The 18,854-nt window shown below is 39.3% G+C and overlaps 2 protein-coding genes across 9 annotated transcripts in view; one reads left to right on the top strand and one right to left on the bottom strand.

Annotated features, from left to right (window-relative positions):
- CCDC146 (coiled-coil domain containing 146) overlaps positions 1-17,756 on the top strand; it is an 81,253-nt gene extending 63,497 nt beyond the window's left edge. For all 3 annotated transcript variants that reach the window (XM_069801750.1, XM_069801749.1, XM_069801751.1), the window contains 8 exons: positions 532-620; positions 732-896; positions 3,286-3,510; positions 4,138-4,366; positions 11,675-11,803; positions 13,417-13,554; positions 14,997-15,245; positions 16,480-17,756. In XM_069801750.1, the coding sequence (XP_069657851.1) occupies positions 532-620; positions 732-896; positions 3,286-3,510; positions 4,138-4,366; positions 11,675-11,803; positions 13,417-13,554; positions 14,997-15,245; positions 16,480-16,683 (1,428 nt within the window). In that variant the 3' untranslated portion in view covers positions 16,684-17,756. The remainder of the gene's footprint in view (positions 1-531; positions 621-731; positions 897-3,285; positions 3,511-4,137; positions 4,367-11,674; positions 11,804-13,416; positions 13,555-14,996; positions 15,246-16,479) is intronic.
- Positions 16,946-18,854, bottom strand: part of GSAP (gamma-secretase activating protein) — a 47,904-nt gene continuing 45,995 nt past the window's right edge. For 3 of the 6 annotated variants that reach the window (XM_069801754.1, XM_069801756.1, XM_069801759.1), the window contains one exon: positions 16,946-18,521. In XM_069801754.1, coding sequence (XP_069657855.1) covers positions 18,421-18,521 — 101 coding nt within the window. In that variant the 3' untranslated portion in view covers positions 16,946-18,420. The remainder of the gene's footprint in view (positions 18,522-18,854) is intronic. The other 3 variants (XM_069801758.1, XM_069801757.1, XM_069801755.1) reach the window with 1 other exon arrangement.

The following is an 18,854-nucleotide window of genomic DNA, read 5'->3' as shown; positions in this document are numbered from 1 at the left end:
CTCCTCCTCCTGTTACCAGTAGGAGGTGAGAAAAGACCTCTCCATTGAAAGTTAATGACACGGGGTATTGAAGACTGAACACAACTGAAAACAAAAGGTGCAGAGCCATAACAAAATGTACCATTCTACTCAATCGTCAGTGATTGCTTAAAAGCCAGGAAAGAGTTAAAAAGAAATTAGATTTGAAAAGGTACAATTTCAGTGGTGCATATGCCAAATAATTATATAGTGATGGAAGCGAGAGCCTGATTAACAGAAACAGTGGAAGTCCAGATACAAGGGACCAAGCATTTTAAGATGCAGCATCAAATCATGTACATTAATAACAGTCTTTGTAAGCTTAATATACACAGAAAAACTGTGTTCTTCAATGTTGTTACAATAAAAGCATTTCAATTAGAATAAGTTCTTAGAATAATCTCGCCTTGCTGTGTTTTTCTCATCTAAGAGGAATAGCTGTTCTGAGTCATTTCTTTGAAGATATTTCTTTGATATGTCTAAAGTGCTCACTGAATTCTATTTAAATTTCAGATACAACTCCAAAATATTATTAAAGAAATAAAGAGAAAGGATCTTGAAATAAAAGAGTATAAAAAAAGGAAAAGACAAATCAAAAAACAGTAAGAAAATAATAATAATACATCAGCTAAAAAGTGTCTTTTAAAGCAATTTTTATCCATGTATACATAAAATTATAATAATTATTTCTTTCACACTTGTCATTTCCTCAGACTCCAAGGATTTGCTAAAATGTATGAAGTTATCCAAAATGAAAGGAATAAATGTATAAATTTGGTGCATGCTGCTCAGCAGAAAGCAAGTGAAATTAAAAACCGGGTAAAATTGCTAGGAAATGAAATAGAGAATTTAAGGAATACTGTTATAACCAAGGAAAGGTGAGTTTTAAGCAAGCTGTAGATCACAATTATAGAAATGTATGATTAGAAAGAATCTTAAGAGATAATCTAGTCCAACTTCAGCTATGCCTATATCATCCTTGATAGTTATTATCCTGATTTTTAAAACTTGATTACAAGACATTTAGCAAAACCCTTACATAACCTGTTCCAATTTCTTGTCACCCTAACACTTCACAATTAGCTTGGACATTACTGCATGTCACGAAGCATTTTTGAAGTTTGTCTGCCTACTCTTTCACTTTCCTGTCCTTTGAAGGGATAAATTGTCATTGCATTTCTTTTGTATCACAGTTCTTGAGCCTCTGGTATCTGAATTATCATGCTATTTCATTCAATATGAACAACACTGTTGTACTTATACTTGCTTATCCATCAACAAAAAGAAGTCCAATACATACGTGATTCCACAATAGGCTGGTGCATGGTACTGTTAAATCAGTCGCTAGCTAGTAATGCAGCTGTCTGATTATTGAATTAGAACAAACTGGGTTTCTTGGTTCAAACTCAAACTGAAGTTTATTGGATAATGTTTATTTCAGATCAAACAAAACATGGTTTCAATTTCCAGGCAATCCTAGTCAAAATGAAAGGTTACATTCACAACAAAGAGGGTGAGGCAGAAGAGGAGGTGCATGTGACTCTATTTTTTTCCTAGACCGTTAGTTAGTGGAGATGTCTTTTTGCCATCCTGGTGATGATATTCTGCAATATAGAAAGAATGACAATGTCTCTGAAACTGGGAGTTGGGAAAGTAGGAAGCTAGTTAACTGTGTATTCAAAACAGTACAGCCAAAATTCAGTAGTTTAAAAATAATTCGATTTTCCCAAAACTTTACTTTAGATGCCAAAAAATTGCACAACCAGACCAAAGAATGCATTCGGGATACATTAACTCAAAGTATACTGTGAATCTCGGAGTAGCTTGATTTCAAAATCATGCTGGAGGTAGCTAGAAAAGAAGTGGAACTTCAGTGATATAAGTGATTTTTGTCAAGACACACAAGCTGACATTTTGTGCTAAAATTTTTGAGGCCTTCACAGTCAATCACTGGTGAAAGGAGGGGGACAACAAGGCTAAGAGGGCAGATATATATTGTCTAGATATCAGAAATATCTAATTATTATAGACGACCCTACTCCAGTACAGATCCCACAGATCCCATTTTGGTCTCTACAAACCTAGTTTTAAAACTGGCAAGAGGTACTGAATTATCACGAATTCTCTTGCCTATGGAAAATATTTTTAATCCCAGTAATAGACTTTAGTATCATAGTATCACTGACTTAACTGCAACCTACACAGTTTGGAGGACAGAGTATCAGTCCAAATAAAAGGAAGGTTTTTTGGAAAATATTTAATAACACATTGCATTTCTGCAGTACTGTCATGCTTTCAATCTGAAACTTGCTTTACAGAAATTTAATTCAATCCAGTAATACCCTGTGGAACTGAAAGTGTTATACACACAGGGAAAATGAACTAGAAGGAAGCTCACTGCTCTGTGTAGAGTAATTCAGAAATGTAATGATGGAGCCCATGAGGGGAGGCAGGATATTTCATCCACAGTTCTGTATTTTAACAGGAGACCATGCTTCTCCTTTCACTACCTCTTTTGTATGTTGATGTGAATATCTCCCCAGTGTAGATAAAGTAGTGATGCCTGGTCAAGAAGTGATACTTACCACAATCAAAGGCAGTAACTCTAAGTTCCATGTCGTGAGCAAATGAATGATCCATGTGGCAACAAGAATCTGTATTTTAAGTGAGGGACCATCATCTAGTGGCCTGCAGGGTCACTAGAAATAATGAGTCCTGTTCTTCATTTTTTATGGGTCTGTAATGAGATCTTGTCACTAACCTTTCATTGTGATTTTTTTTTCTCATCTGTCAAACAGGAAATTGATAATCTTCTTTCTTGTGTGAATGTCGTGATACATTGTTTCATAAAAAATAAACTTGAAGACCTTTGAATCACAAACACAAAATTATTTAAATATCACTCTTTAAATAGAAGGGCAGGATTTCTACACATTAGGACTTTGTATCACAGTTTAAACTTCTGCTCTTGAACGTTATTTCTTTGTCCCCTTGGGCTACCCAGTGGAGATGAAAAGAGCTGTAGTGCAGTGCTCCTTTTATAGCATTTTCTTGGGCCATAATCCAGTTCTCTTCAAGCTGGAAAGAGCTTGCAGAGAGAAGCTGTTCTCAAGAAGTCTTTCTACTTCTTGTAATGCTTCTGTGAAGCAGTGACTTAGAAGATCCTTTGTGTATTTGAGGAATTAGTTTAAGCTCTGCTTTTAATTGCTGAAATTGCTTTCAAATTGAAGGGACTAAAACCTTTCCTACTTTTCTGTTATGTTAAAGAAAATTGCAGAAACAACATCTGAAGAATACAAATAATGTAGCAATTACAGACAGTCTCAAAAATGATTATTGCAAAATTGTACAAATCGTACATGAGATGAAAGAAAAGAAAAGGCAACGGTGTCTGGATCTCGAGAGACTTACCAATACGGTCACTTGCATCGAAGAGGAAATTGTGCAGCTGCGCAAAAAATATGAAAGGGCTATTCAGGAACAAAATGACAGGTATACATGTAAATTTGATGTAATGTAGTGTTTAATTTTGACATTCATGAAGCAACAATATTTTTCAGCTTATGAGCACTCCTAGTTAGGAATGCTAAAAGAATGCCTCACTACAATGTTTCACTAAACGGTCTGCCTCACTGCAATGTCCGGGCTACTTTGCATTATACAGATGTTTCTCCATTGGTGATGATGTTCATTCTCCAGAACCATTATCAAAAAAATATAGTGGCTTGGTTTCTGAATGCCTTGAGAACTTGTAGCCTCCTGCTCTGTTTGTGCTTTGTGCACAGGTAAGGTATAAAAATGCAGAAGATGTAAAGCTCCCTGATCTTGCTAGTCCATTTTTAAATGAATGCTGTGGAAGGCCAGAAGAGCTTTTAATAAAATTATATGAGACACTGGAGTAACCCTTGCAATTGTTTGTTCTCTGATTTTCACATTGTAATTATTTTGTTACCTATTTAAAATATTATCATGATATTAAAATAATATTTGTGAAAGCTTTGTACATTTCCGCAGATTATTACTGTCTTTCAAAGTTGCCAGTTATGTACTTGAATGGAATACACTGAATATAAGTCAAATTTTTTTTAATTTTACCTTTTCATTTTGGGCTTATTGCAGTGGTCTTCTGCTCAGAGAACGAGAAGAAGAACTATGCATTTTATATGAAAAAATAAACATGCAAGAGATGTTGTGTAGAAATGGAGATATTGAAATGCAGGTTATGGATGAAAAGATCAGATTTCTGAAGCTGAAGGTAGCTGAGAAAAAGAGACAGATTAAATTGTGGTTCAAAGCGCTCCCAGTGAAAAATTCCCTGGACGCACATCTGGTGGTACTTCAGATACAGGTTGGTGGGAAAGAAAGCCTTTTTTTTTGTTGTTTGTATTATTCTGTATTTTAAAACTTAACATAATTTCATAGAAAAAAAAGGCTGGATGTACAAGGTTTATTAAAACAGAAAGTTCAGTAATACACCTGTCTAGCAAAACACTGTTGCATGTTTTAAACTTCAGATACATTTCTACGCTTAGGTGTAACTGGCTGATGCACTTTGTTATGCACATGCCAAACGCTTCCTGGGTATGGAATCTCAGCTAACCTTACCCATAGCCTGAAACGTCAGTATGACTAAGCTGGAGAATGGGAGTCATGGGGAAAAAATGGGAATATAGATAAAATTTTTTAAAACTGTGTTGATGGGGGTAGGTGGAGGGGTGGGAGATATACTTAGCTCTTCAAAATTCTAAAATAATAACTCAATTCACACTTGACCCTGAGCCTACTCTGGAAACTCTGCTGCCTACAGTGATATAATCCACATATATTTTCTTCTACACCAAAACAGTGTAACTTTTAGTTCTAGTTACAAAATGACATTAAACAACTAACAAACTGCAGTGTTTGGGACATTCTTCCCTTGCTTTCTGAAATGGCTCATTTACTTTTGACCTTATCTCCAGATGGTAATTTTTTCCATACATATTCTGTTAGTGCCTGCACAAAATCATAAATTAGGGTGTACCACTGCCTCTCATAATTGCATCAATGGGAGCTGTGACTCACTGTGAAATAGTGCTTGCACTATTCTGTTACTTCTTGCCTTTTAAAGAAATTGTATGCTCTGCTGAAAGAATAAAATGTTGTACAATACCTTATGCAAATCATACCCCAAAGAACTTTACAGTGCCATTACAGATTTAAACGATGAACAGAGGCAGTATGAAAAAAAAGATGATAGCCTAAAGAAAAAAAGAAAAAACAGATGTTTTCAGGTAAGATTTAGAGTGAGACTGAGAGTCACTGAGTCAAATGCAGTAACAGAATGCAGATGATTTTCGTGAACTGACAGAGTCAATCATGAAACTTTGCTTTTTCTGTTCTGCATTCCTAAAACTTTCTCCTTTCTTATGATGGTTCATGTGAAGCCTAAAATCACTGTTAAAGGGAGGCTATTGTTACAGGTGCTTTAATTCTTTTTGCAATAATGACATAAAATTAAAAAGTAGGAAAATACAGAGTGGTGTGATATTACACATGGAGTGGTCTTAATAATTGTTCCCAAGTCAGAGATTTTCCAGTGAACAATGGCAAATTACCAGTTATCAGCCTTTTTAAATGTAACTAGATACTGTGGTTACTGAATACTATGTGGTTCAAACTGGCCATTAACCTGGCCGTCTCCTTGTGCTCAACCATTCTAGCATTAATACTCTTCCTCCCACTGCCAATAGCCATTATGTCTAGTGAGAAACAGTTTCAAATTGTTTGGCTTTATCTCCATGATTTAAATAAAAGCCATAAGCTCGAATCTGAATTCTGGTGTTGGTTGCCAAATTCAGATTGCTACTTCCTGTACCGATTACAGATTTGACCCCATGTTGAAATCCAACTCAGCATCTGTTCCGTTGTGATGTGCAAAGGATCTTACGATAATGATCATTTGCACAAGGCTTTAAATGGTGAATACAGATATACATCACTTGTCTGTTAAACGAACCTCTGAAGCCAAGCTGAAATCTGAAGAGGTGGTAACAGGAGCTCCTTTTGGACTACCATTTGTCAATCTTTCAATTTAGATAATTATAAACATTCAGAGAAAGGATCAGTGCAGCACAGGACTATGAAACCCTGATTTCTATCGGAGGCCCTTGGATCTCCTATAATGCATACTGTAAATCTCATTTCTGAGTTCTCCTCTTCGTTTTTATTTCTCCATTCTGTTGTGACCTTGTGTAGGAGCCAGTGTGCCTAACCTTAACTTTGTGTTAGGAGCCCACAGAACAAATTATGCCGATAAGTGAACAAGGTGTCTTTATTAATGGAAAGAATTGGGTGTCTGCCTCCAGAGGGTGGTCCTGATAACCTTACTTAGGGAGCACGATATTCCTGCTAGAGGTCTTTATTCTCAAGGCACCTACCTCTCCCCACTGATGGTATGGTAAACTTTGAATCATATAAGAAGGATGCTTCAAAAAGCATCTTCAATTGAAATATAGTTTAGACCGTCTGAATTAGGCAGGCTGAATCCTGTACCTGTACCTCTTAAATTTTCTTCTCAATTTTCTTCTCCTTAAGTCTCGGGTATTTTTCAGACTCTGTCATTATTCTTATCTGTTCTATTTTTCTCCTATCCTGCATATCCCAATTTTCCCATTACCCTAGAATTTTTTTTCTTTTTATCACTTCATGGGTGAATTCAACTTTCTAGTATTGTATGCTGAATGATTTTTCCAACAACAGATATACATCATTGGTAATACTTCAAATATAGAGAGAGATCTGAAAGGAAAACAAGATTCAGTCTTACAAAATAGAAAATATTTCAATATTTGTTTTTTTGCATTTGACTGAAATATTTGGACTCTTTTAGAGGCACTGTTTGAATCTAGGAAGTCCCACGTATTCTCAGCAGATGCTTCAATCAGCACTAAATTAGCTGTCCTGAGACGGGATATCTATTTCTGTTAGAGATACACCTCTTGGAATAGATGGATGGATGAATGAGTACATTGTATTCAGTTGGCTGCAGAAACTGACCCCCTGCCTAGGTGGCTGTGGTACTCATTGGGAAGGGGAAAAGCACAGGTCAGGGCTGTGTGCGAATTCAGCAAGAACAAAAATTCCACCTGGGTCTCCTATGTTCCACATGAGCTGCTTAATCAAACTGATGTATGTTCCACTTGTATGCTTTTCATCAGAAGCTGCATATTTCCACAAAAGAGCGAAACATTGGTGAATAGGTTTTAGCTAATAAAATACTGTTGTCTTAAGCAATACCAGACCTCTTCTAAGCAAGTACTTGTAACATGGACTAGGTATTTTTGTTACTATCAATGTAAAGCATTAAATAGAAATATTTACAGCTACTTTCTTTGTCTGACACAAAAAATACCTGGTGAGGTTCTAAGGTGGTTTTCTCTGGGCATAAAATTATGTAACTTTTAATTGGGACTGCACATCAAGGGACGGTTCCCACTGACTGAAATGACCCATGAAAACTAATCTGCCTTCATGCATCAATGAGAAATACTTAGCATTAATAATTAATTAGTCCAATATGTAGACCTGCTGAGCTGTCGAGATGCTGTAGATGGGACTTTCATGCCTCGGAGTTCAGCTAACGTACACGGACTGTCAGTTTGTTTGAGGTATTTGGCATCAACATTTGTCCAGGTTTTAATACAACCCCATTAAAACCTCCAGACTACATCATCACAGTCATAGAAAAACAGGGCTAGTAGAGAGGTAAAGAGTTTATCTAGGCAATCCTGCTCCTACTCCTGCATTGGATTGCCTGTCATTCCTGAGAGGGCTAAGCTGTGCTTTCAAACCACCACTGGGAAACCCCAGTTTCTCTGGCAAGCTGTCCCAGTCCTTCCTTAACAGTGGAAAGATTTTCTTAACCTTTAGCCTGGATCTTTCTTGCTGCAGTGTAAGAATATTGATTTGTATTCTGTCCACCAGGGACGTGACAAATGGATCATTGTCTTCCTCCCTGCAACATGTCATGTTACTGGGAGAAAGTTAATCATGTTCCTCTCCCATCCTTTTGCTAGGCTACACAATTCTGTTTCTTTCAATCAGCCCTTCCAGATTTTTCTTACATCATTCTTTTTTTGCATTTCTTTTATTTTTGGCAACTTGGTCTTTATTTTTCTTGAGGTGCAGTGCCTAATATCAGTAGCTGAGACTGAAAGGATTCATTCAGGCATCTTGCAGGTTACATTCTTGCTTATGCGTCCAGATACGACGGTAGCCTTTCTTGCAACATGACATATTGATTCATCTTCATGTAAACGTATGTAACAACCAGACCCTTTTTTGACGAAAGAGTATATAAACAGTTGACCTTGATTCTGTATTTGTACAGGTAATTTCTCCTGCCTACATGTAACACCTTGCATTTGTTATTTAATATTATCTCTTTTGTTCAGACCAAGGTAATTTTGAATTTGAATCTTCTCCTCCAAGAAGTATGTGCAGTCTGAGCTGAACCTTACTCTACTGATATAGTACTTACCTTATATTTTCATAAGAATGGATTTCCTTAGCTTGTTTATATGAATGTCATATGAAACAATATTGAAGCTATGTAAAAATCAAGATGTATGATACCTACTATTTGTCGTCCACACACCTGTTAAATTATCATAGTAGGAAATGGTCTCATTTGGCATTACTCAACACACCTGTGTTGGCTGTTATTCCTACCCTTTTTCTTTTCTGGCTACCTACAAAGAAAGCTTAATGATTTATTCCAGATTTATTCTTCAGAAAGTGAAGATAAGTTATCTATCGTTCCATAGCTCCTTTTCCCCCCATTTTTAAAAATAGGTAAGATATTTGCTCTTTTCTACTGCTCTACGTACCTCACCTACCTTCTCTGAGATTTCCAAAATAACATCAGATCTCCACTTTTTCAGACCAGTGCCTTTATTTACACATGTGTTCCTTCCTGTCTGTTCATCCTTCAACAATTCCTTCTGACTGATTACAGTCAAACATAGAAAAGCCTCTCTTGTAGAGCCTTTTCCTATCCCCTGTATTAAATCCACTCCAGGAAAGGATTTTTTTTGTTTTAAGACTTAGAATCTCTTAGAACCTTTTAGAACTCAGATAAAGTCTTGTCCAAGGAAAACAGTACGAATCAGGAGAAAATAGATGCCTACAGTCACATCACTTAAGCAGGCACAGAATAGCATGGTTATCTCTAAATGTGCTTTCTTTGCTATACTTTTGGATTAGCCTGCATCTAATCACTCCCAATTCATATTGCATTTAAAAGTAAGCCTTGTATTTAAATTTAACATGAAACTTTTTATGGAGTTTTTATCTGGTTCAGAGAGTGTTTCTGCTGCACTAGTCCTTCTTCTCTAAATTAACTATTCAATCCTGCAAAATTTTACTTGGAGAGCTGTCCCTAATCTCATTAAGGTACCACTGCCTCCAACAAGGTATTTTCACCTGGGTTAGTTGTTGACAAATTTGAACCCAGATAGGAAACATCACTGGAATTATAGCTGCATCCTGTTGTTTGTGCTGGTCCTGCTTTTACATTCTTCCACTCTCTGTATTTTTGAGCATCAGTTTTAGTTGTTTATAACTAAAATAAATCTTTCAGTACCTAGTTATGCACTGAATCATGGTTTGCCAAGGAAATTCTTCATTACAGTCATTTAAGGTTTTTACTTTGCCTGTTCTTAGACAAAGTGTAAAAGAAGCTGTGTGACGCTTTTTTACCAGAACAAGAAGTATTTAAGACAAGTGTTCTGGTAAAATTCCATTACCACCCAAGAAGATCTGTCAATTTTCCCGTTAAACATGACTTGTTAACTCCCAGTGAACAAGCCCCAAACCGGTAGCAACATCTAAACATTTACTTTATATTTTTGGTGACCGTTTGTAACTTTGAGAGCCAGTGACCACTTATTTCCTTCATAAGATCATCACTTGCAATTGATGGTTAGCATTTATAGCAACTTACTCGGGTTACGTTATGTCAGCGCTAACAGATCAGGGTTGGAGTGACAATGCGCTGACAGATGGCCAGGTGCATGTCAAAGCACAAAACCCCACCACTGTCAGTCTTGCAAGTCCAAACATGAAGAAATGGTCCCAGCCACTCCTTCAGTGAGTATTTACGTGAAGCATGGATATCCATCTGGTGTATTCTGGGAAGTGTTATTCCATGGGAAGGTCTCAGATCAGAAAGGTCAGGGAACACCTGCCTCTCTGGGTCCTGGGAGTACCACATTGCTCAGTGTCACCACTGAGTCATTTCAGGACACATGCCTGAGAACTTTAATGTAGAAAACTTGGATGCCTGTAGGGATGAAACCTTTAGTGCTAACCAGTGTGGAAGTGGGACTTTCAGATTTAACTTGCAACCAAATCGTCAGGCACTTGCATCCCTCCTACATCCCTACATGGATCCTGTGGGCCAAAGAGAAGATTGTAGGGAATAAAGGAAGACCCCCCCCACCTCAAACGTTTGGTGTATTCCTCAGGATAAAAAAAAGGAGCCCGAGGACAAAGCAGCAGGTGGGACTCAATTTCTGGTAGACAGCAGAGTTTACTTCCATCCTGCAACTGTCACACCGTTGCCTCCTTAAAAAAAAAAATAAAAATGGCTCAATCCTTTGTATTAACTCCCCCCCGCCCCAGCACAAGGAGACCTTGCCTGTTAGCCTCGGGAGATCCTGCAGCAACGTGCTCAAATTGCGAGTCCTGCAGGAGCCCCAGGCGCTCGCCACTGCCCCTGCGCAGCCGCCTCCCCCACAGAAGGTGCCAGCAGGGCCGGGCTGCGGAGACCTGGGGCGCGGGGAAGGACGCAGACACCAGTGGGGGCTCCCACCCTTCCCCAGTGCTCCTCTCCCCCCTCCTCAAGACGGAGCCGTAGCTGTGGCAGGTCTCAGCTCGCTGCCCAGCCCCAGCAGCTCCACTCCGCTCCTGCTGACAGTGGCTGTGGAGGGTGGTCCTGAGCCCACCCCGCTATGGCCCAAGTTTGGTACAAACCACCTGTGGCTTTTCATCCAGCCTACCAGCAGGACCTGATGAAGCTATCAACCCCCAGGGCAGCCTTTTTCTAACTTCCCAAACATGTTCAGAAGGTAAAAATCATCTTCTAGTCCAGGGCTCTTGTCGTGACACCTGGTGGCTCAGAAGCAGCCTCTTCCATGCAGCTGCATTATTTATACACAATTTCAGGTTGTGTTGCATGTGGAGAAGGAGTCAAGAGAACAAGTGTTCAAGACACTTAAGCCATTAATAAGATGAAGCCCATTTATATTTGTGCATTATAGGGATGACCTTCCATGACAGTCTACCAGTTTGCAAATTCCCATCCGTTAGCAACAGGACAGGAGAATGATGTACAACCACCTCTGGTTTCATAGGGATATGTTTTTCCAGTGTTCGACCAGTATCATTTAGCTTAGGCCTACCCTGTCCGAGCATCCCAAACACTCTCCCAGCAAGGCCAGAGACTTGCTTCTGAGCCCAGGTGTTGGCAGTGCAGCCACCCCAGTCTCTTTAGTGCAGTTCTCCTGGTGTAAATCAGACACACCACGACCTTCCAGCTCTGGTCATGTAGGAATAGCAGAGCTTTTGGCTTCTTGTCTGTTAAAAATAACTGTTGTGGCTTTGTGTTTGCTAGTATTCCCAGTGCAAGGACAGGCTTAAACAGATGGAGGAAATCTTTGCTGATCCTGCAAATGAGAGTAGAAAGCGAGACTTGGGAGGGAAGGACCCATCTCCACCTGAGCTGCTAAAAAAGATTGAGCAGGTAACATCACTTCTCATGCCACAAGCCATCCCGCTGTGATTGACCACTTTTAGAAAAAGCAAATGGTATCTTTTATTTTAAAAATAAACTTACTGTAAGAGGAATTAAAACAATTATGATTGGCTAATGGGAATTCTAGCCCAGCATCTACTTTCCAGGACAACTGGATGTGGGACATTTTGACGTCTTCCAGCAGAGGCTGGAGAGGGAGGGCTCTGTGTGGTGGACCTGGCTCTGCAGCATCCTCTGCTAGCTGGTCCATTTGCATCACTGGCACTTCAGTGCAGACCCTCCCAATTCACTAGGGGAAGGCACAAAAAAGGCAGCAGAGGGAAAGAAATGCAGAATAACAAACTGCTAACAAACGAAGTTGTCATTCTTCTGCAATTGGCTATTAGCTGTTCCACCACTATGCACGGGCTGCGAGCGGGAGGCAGTCCCACTACCCTCTTAACGAAGTCTGCATATGTGACATGGGATCAAATAAACATCTTTCTCGGGCTTTGGTTGTACTGCTTTGTTTCCACGCCGAGCAGGGTGCCACAGAACAGACCTTTATGGAAGTGGCAGCCAGGCCAGCCACGCAGCTGCACACGCGACTGCCAGGAGAGGCTTCAAAACGAAGCATTAGGTCCAACACAAAAGCCAGTTTGAGGGCACCTCCTGTATGGCGTATGGGGGGGAAGGTAAAGGAATGGAATGAACAACAGTAGTATTTTCTTAGGTATTTTTGTCTGTCCCATTTATAGGGGCACAAAACTCCCCCCACTGTATATAGTGTTCGGGGTAGATTCACACAGGGCTGTGAAGGTATTAGAGTAACAGGGTCGGAGCAGTACATGCCAAAGTCCTCCTCTTGAAATCCAGTTTGTAAGGATTTACCATGAACACTTCTGCTTGAATTACTTGAGCTTTTTGCTTTACTGTCCCATATTCCTTGACAGGAGGGAGCTCTGCATAGCCAAGCAGGCTACAACACAGCCTGCTATTACCAACCTGCACATTAAAAAGCCAGGTTTCTTGGAGTCACAAGATAAGTTTAAACATTCTCGTTTAATCTCCTTGTGATTTTAAAGTACTTTTAGTTGCACAGTACTTTCTTTCTTAGTCTTTGGAGCCTGTGGGTTTTTTTTGGTTTTTTTTTTAGCAGCAGGAGGGAAAAGGTATTTAAAGCAAGAGCTGAAACCTTCTCATTATAGCATGACTCAAGGAACCAGATTTAAAAACAAAAACCACTAGAAAAAACCCATTGCTTTCAAGAAAGTCATAGCAAGGCAGTAACAATGCTGGTGTAAGCCCTGGCCTCCCTAAAGGGCCTGGTCTGATATGGAAGAACTGTATGACTGACAGTAACCAACTGAACCAGCTTTGGCCTGATACTTGGCAGATAGCATGAAAATTTTGAGAAAACTGGTGGCAAAGTGATTATTTATGGCTGTTCATCTGTATTATTTCAGCAGCTCTCAAAGCAATCACAGGAACACCCTGCGCTACACTTTCCCCTGTCATTTATCTACACCCTGCGCTACACTTTCCCCTGTCATTTATCTACACCCTGCGCTACACTTTCCCCTGTCATTTATCTACACCCTGTATACTCCTTCTCCCTGCAGCTAGAGGTGGAGCTGGTGCAAAAGGAGGAGAAGTTGCTGGAGACGGATCTTCTCTACGAGCACATTTCCCGGCTGACAGACAGAATCCGTGCCACAGCAGAGAACGGGAAGCAGGACACACTGCTGCTAGCTAAAAGGGTAAGGAGGGCATTGCATGCTCTGTTTGCTGGCCTATACAAAATGAAAAAATATGTGGGCAAGAGGTAAGATGACTCACTTGCAAATTACAAAAGTGGCTGGAAATATTGATAGGCAAATAATGTTAGTCTTCAGAAATTACAGACATTTAGTACTAATGGCAATATCAACATACCAACAGCATTAGGTGAGTGTACTTTCTTTTTGAAAGAAAGTTGCACCATAAATAGTACCTTTCATCAAAATATAGGATTAGCTCTTTCTCAGGTAGATGCTTAAAAACTTGGTAGAATCCTCTCCTTGCACGTGTACTTAACAGCCTTTCCACAACAAACAGGGCAAAGGCTAAAAAGAAATAAGGAAAAGCCAGGTAAATTCTACTCCAATATATAAAAAGATAAACTTGATATCTGGCTCAGAAGTTTCTTATATAGGTAGGGAGAACCACACAAGAAAGAAATACCATTTTCAATACAGTTACTTTTAGCTATAATTGTAGCTATTTCCTTTTAACTGCCAGTAGTATTGTTTGGGGAAGAACAAAAAAATCCTCTCATCCCCACCTCTTTAATGAAAAAGCTCCAACTAGAGCAGAGCAGAGCTGAGTGAAAGACAGAAAAAACCCAAAGTAATTAATGTAAAACAAGGCCAGGGTTGATTTTTTTTTTTTTCCTTAGGTGTTAGGTTTGGCACTCGGAAAGGCTCAAAACAAAACACATCTTTACAGTAACTTTCATTTTCCACAGACAGAGAAATAACATGGCTGTTATTTGGGTTTGTGAAATCATGGCCGCAGGCTAATAAACTACCATAAAAATGGCAGCGTGCCAAAAGTTATATTTGCAAGTGCGCTCTCTGACTCTCCCAATTCCCTATTAGTAATTTAAAGGAGTATTTAAGTTTGGGGTTGTTTTAGGTTTTTTGTGTTTGTTTGGTTTTTTTGTTTAAATCATCTCCAGTCAGACTCAAGGATTCCTGTCCTGTTCCTTTTCTGTTTGTCCCCCTGCCAAGGATAACTTCACAACCCGCAGCCCCGCTGTGTCCGCATTATCACTCAATTATCTTGTAAAGATCAGGCTTATTGCACCATTATTACAAAGTTAATTGTGCATAAACTCAATGAGAATCAGGGTACCAAGCCTTTGAGGGCAGTGAGAGTTTTGCTATTTAGCTGAAAAGGGCAGGAGGTAATGACAAACTTGCTTTTCTGTATCTTGTACTGGAGTAAATGTGGCTTCTTAGGCTGCCAGTTTCTGTGGTTCCATGCGTACACACAAGAAACACGCATCCTGTTTCATTAAGTCATTTTCAAGTATGGAACTATTTTTTAAAACCTTGTTAAGTTGGACTTGTTCTCACCTACCCAATACCTACCCAAGTGTCATGCCCAGCAAGTGTCTAAAGGGAAGCCCTAACTAAAATGCAATTGTTACTCATTCCAGACAAACGAACTGCAGAAGAAGATAAAGGACAGAACCCAGAAGATAATGGCTTTTGTTGCAGAGTTATCCATGAAGCAAGCACTTGCCATTAAACTCCAGCAGGAAGCGAGAGACAAAGAGCAATTTTTGATGACTGTTTCATCAAGGATAGATCAAGGCCTTCCCCCTCCTAAAGAAACAGAAAATGAATGGTTGAAGATATTACGCAACGAGAAGATGCAAAAAGCAGCAGCTGAAGCCAGAGCTGAAGTAAGTTTCCGCCATACATTGCAATTAGATCTTCAGCCCCATCTTTTCACTGCTCCAGCCTGCCTTTCAGAAAAAGAGCTGTGCTCACTGCATAGCTGTTTGCTGCCAAACACGGAGCCCCAGGAGTCAGTGGAGACGATGGTATAGACAGAGCCAGCTACTAAAGCGGTACATGGTGGGTTTGTGGAGTTTTAGCTGCAGCCTGGCAACACTGCTTAGAACTGGTCACTGAATCTTAAGGAGAGAATACACTAAAAGGAAGACTTACCTTCAGTTATAGAAGTAATTTGTATGACCATGTTTTGGACTGATGAGCGAGATAGCCATTGGTGAGGTACTGCTTCCCATTTGATTTCAAGGTAAAGCTGCAGAAGGTGGGGTGTGGAGTTCAGGAAAAATAAATTTAGCATCTTCCACATACCAGATGCAGTGACCATCAGATCCAAAGTAGCAAGAAGTCAGACTGCTGGGCAAGACACCGAGGGTAGGCAGGGCAGCATATCAAATAGTGCTTCAAATTCTACCCTGCTGCATACTCTGCCTCCTTAGTTGAGACCATCAGTGATCCTAGAGCAGAGAGCTTCCAGAGATGAAAGAGTAGCATAAAAGTGAGATGTGCATACTGGGGGAAATCTTGCTGATGGGAAATCAGCTTCGCTATATGAATCCTTTAGTTGATCACTCCAAGGGAATCTGAAAGGCGCACAAAGCTGGGAGAGGAATATGCTGTGCATACACTTAAAAGAACTTGAAGTCCCACAGAAGTGCTGCAGTAAAACTGGTTTAGAATAAGGAACTTCTCTGTCATTAACACTTCTCCTCATGCTCAGTTTCCTTTCAGTGCTGTGGACACAAGCTCAGTGCAGTAACAGTATTCAGGGACAGCTGCTGTCAGTGTAAATACAGCCACGTTTTGAAGCATCAGGACTATTATCTTGTTCTCGAGATGTTCTGTGCACACTCATTACAACTTTTAAAAGTTCATCTAATCCGTTTTCTTCAAAAGTAAGAAAAGCAATACAGGCTCAAACTGTACGCTGTTTAAAAGGACACACTCGCATCTACATGGTCAATAACTCACGCTTTCCTTTTAATACCCCTCTGGGTTTCCTGGTTTGCTAAGGACTAGACTAATGGTGTTTCCTTTGTTAGGCATTCTGTACGTTGGCTCAGGAGAGTACCGGAGTTTTAAAGCATATAATCACTATGTGATCAAAACATGTTTCTTTCACAGCATGCAGCAGAAGAGGAACAAGCTGCAGCGCCCGGCTATGTCCACACGACAGCGGAACAACGCCCAACCGCCTACATCCCAGATGACAAATACAGTCTCCCATTGCCGCGGCCCTACGGCGCTCTGGCTCCTTTCAAACCAAGTGAACCTGGTTCAAATATGAGACATTTCAGAAAACCTATTGTAAAGCCAATTGAAATCTGACCAGACAGCACCTAAAGCAGGAGAGGCCATTACTGGTTGCTGAATCTCTAGGGTCAGTAGCATTTACACTGCACTGAAGGAATGTCCACTAGTGTTTAGCCAAATTCCATATTAAAAACAAAACTAGTTGTCAATGCCAGAAGCATAGCTAAATAGTCAGTTATTCAAGTTCCCTTCTCCTGACTAGGAGGAGCCTGGTATCCCAAATGGCAGTGCAGTATTTTAAAATATCAAGAAAAATGAGTGATCATCATACTACGCTTTTTTTTTTTTGCAGGTGAAGTTTTATTGCATCTGATTATATTTTATAATACATTTCATTAAGAAGAAAAGGCTAGAAAAATCTTCTCTTGTTATTAATATAATATGAACAAAGTCCCCAGTGCTTATACAAATGCACCACCATAGCTTTCTGCAGTCTGGGACTGGAGTTGACGCTTGCCAGACAAATTCTAATTATATTGAGAAAAATACTCCTTCCCTCTATGCAGTTATTGAGAAAGCTAAAACTCTTGCTCAGCTGATGGCAATGACAGGGGAATGACCACAAACTTGCTGAGTCGCTCCTGAGAACTGGATCTTTTTATTTCACTGGTAAGGAACTGGAAGCATCAGTGGAAACTGCTCAGAGAAAATACCAGAGGTTGCTACTGAAAACCTCCAAAAATCTGTATCGAATCGTCAATGAGTTTCACTAGTTTAATAGTCTGAAACTTTGACAGAGGTGGTTTTAAATCCAATAAAGACTGCAGAAACCCTACATGTCAGAACTTAAGATTTTCTCTGCATAGCAAACCACAATTATTTCTATTTTAAATGAATGTCACAGTTCAGAATGTAAAAAAACAACCCAAACAATACTGGTTCAGTTATACATAAATAAAAGTTGAAAATGAAGGAAAAACAATCTCCATTTCTTTTTGAAGCTGGGGCTTGAACTGTAGCACTAAAAGTTGTAAGGAAAGAATTCAGTAAAACTCTGTCCAAGCCACCATTAAGGTAAATTTCTAAAGAACTTTTTTCTTATCCTGTATTGCTTACAATATATTATATACATTTTAAAAAAAAACAAACCAAAACCTGTCACAGGCACTTTAAGATTATATTTTGCGCTAATTACAAAACTGAATATACTAGAATCAAACTCCAAAGGCAGAAGTACTGTAAAATAACACATGACCTCCATGAGGAATGAATACATTATTACTGATGCATTATATACAAAAAACTAATTCGTCATTTGTTATTCTTACCTGCTTTACATAAACACACCAAGAAATCATTTTATTAATCTAAATGAGTGAACAGGTACCACTGTCTTGTCACTGTACAATACAACTGGACTACCTTTTTCAGGACTGTCTATCTTGTTAAAATAATTGACATCAATACCAATTTTCACAGCAAGTTTTGATACCCGCTGTAGTTCCACTTATTTGACCATTTCAACGTGAAACAATGAAACCACAGGTATTTTTCATTGGAAACCTGGGTTTGTATCAGATGAATTCTCTAGGATTTATCTAGAAGTCGGTGATTTCAGCCTTAATATGTTGCACCAAACAATATTTTGAGTAGCTTATATCAGTAATGGTGACTACACAAGACTGCAGATTATTTGGAAAACAACATGACATTTCAGTTTAAAACAAACAAAAAAAAAGTCGGTTGCACACTTCTGTGTGAATACTTTTACATAAGAGTACCACAGTTAGCTTCCTTCAAGAACATGTTATTTCAGGAATATTTGAGGCCCAAAAATGTCATAGTGTGTTTGAGTGCCGTTTCCTCTACAAATCTTACGTTAACATGATCTTGTTTTTCATATGGATGCACACCTAGAAAAATCATTGTGAGAAAGTTAGTATTTACAAAATCGTAAGTGTTCTCATACACTTAGTCCTGCAGTCTATTTAACATCTTGACCTACAACACTGAAAGATAAGGTAATAGATGGAACTGTGTTTTCATTTCCACAAAATACCTACGGCATTCAGTGGAGTCGTTTGGATGCTCACTCATGGCAGAAACTTTCCTGTTAGTGGTATATAAGCAAACGACAGACCATCCCTGCAGGCTGCTAGGGATTTCTGTACTAATTCTACACTGGATATCCAAACCAAGATTTGAGCACAGTGGCTACGTTTGTGCTAGTACATAAAACGGACCAG

The sequence above is a fragment of the Haliaeetus albicilla genome, chromosome 14, assembly GCF_947461875.1.
Source record: "Haliaeetus albicilla chromosome 14, bHalAlb1.1, whole genome shotgun sequence".
In the NCBI taxonomy this organism is placed as follows: Eukaryota; Metazoa; Chordata; class Aves; order Accipitriformes; family Accipitridae; genus Haliaeetus; species Haliaeetus albicilla.
This window is presented reverse-complemented; position numbering and strand designations above follow the sequence as displayed.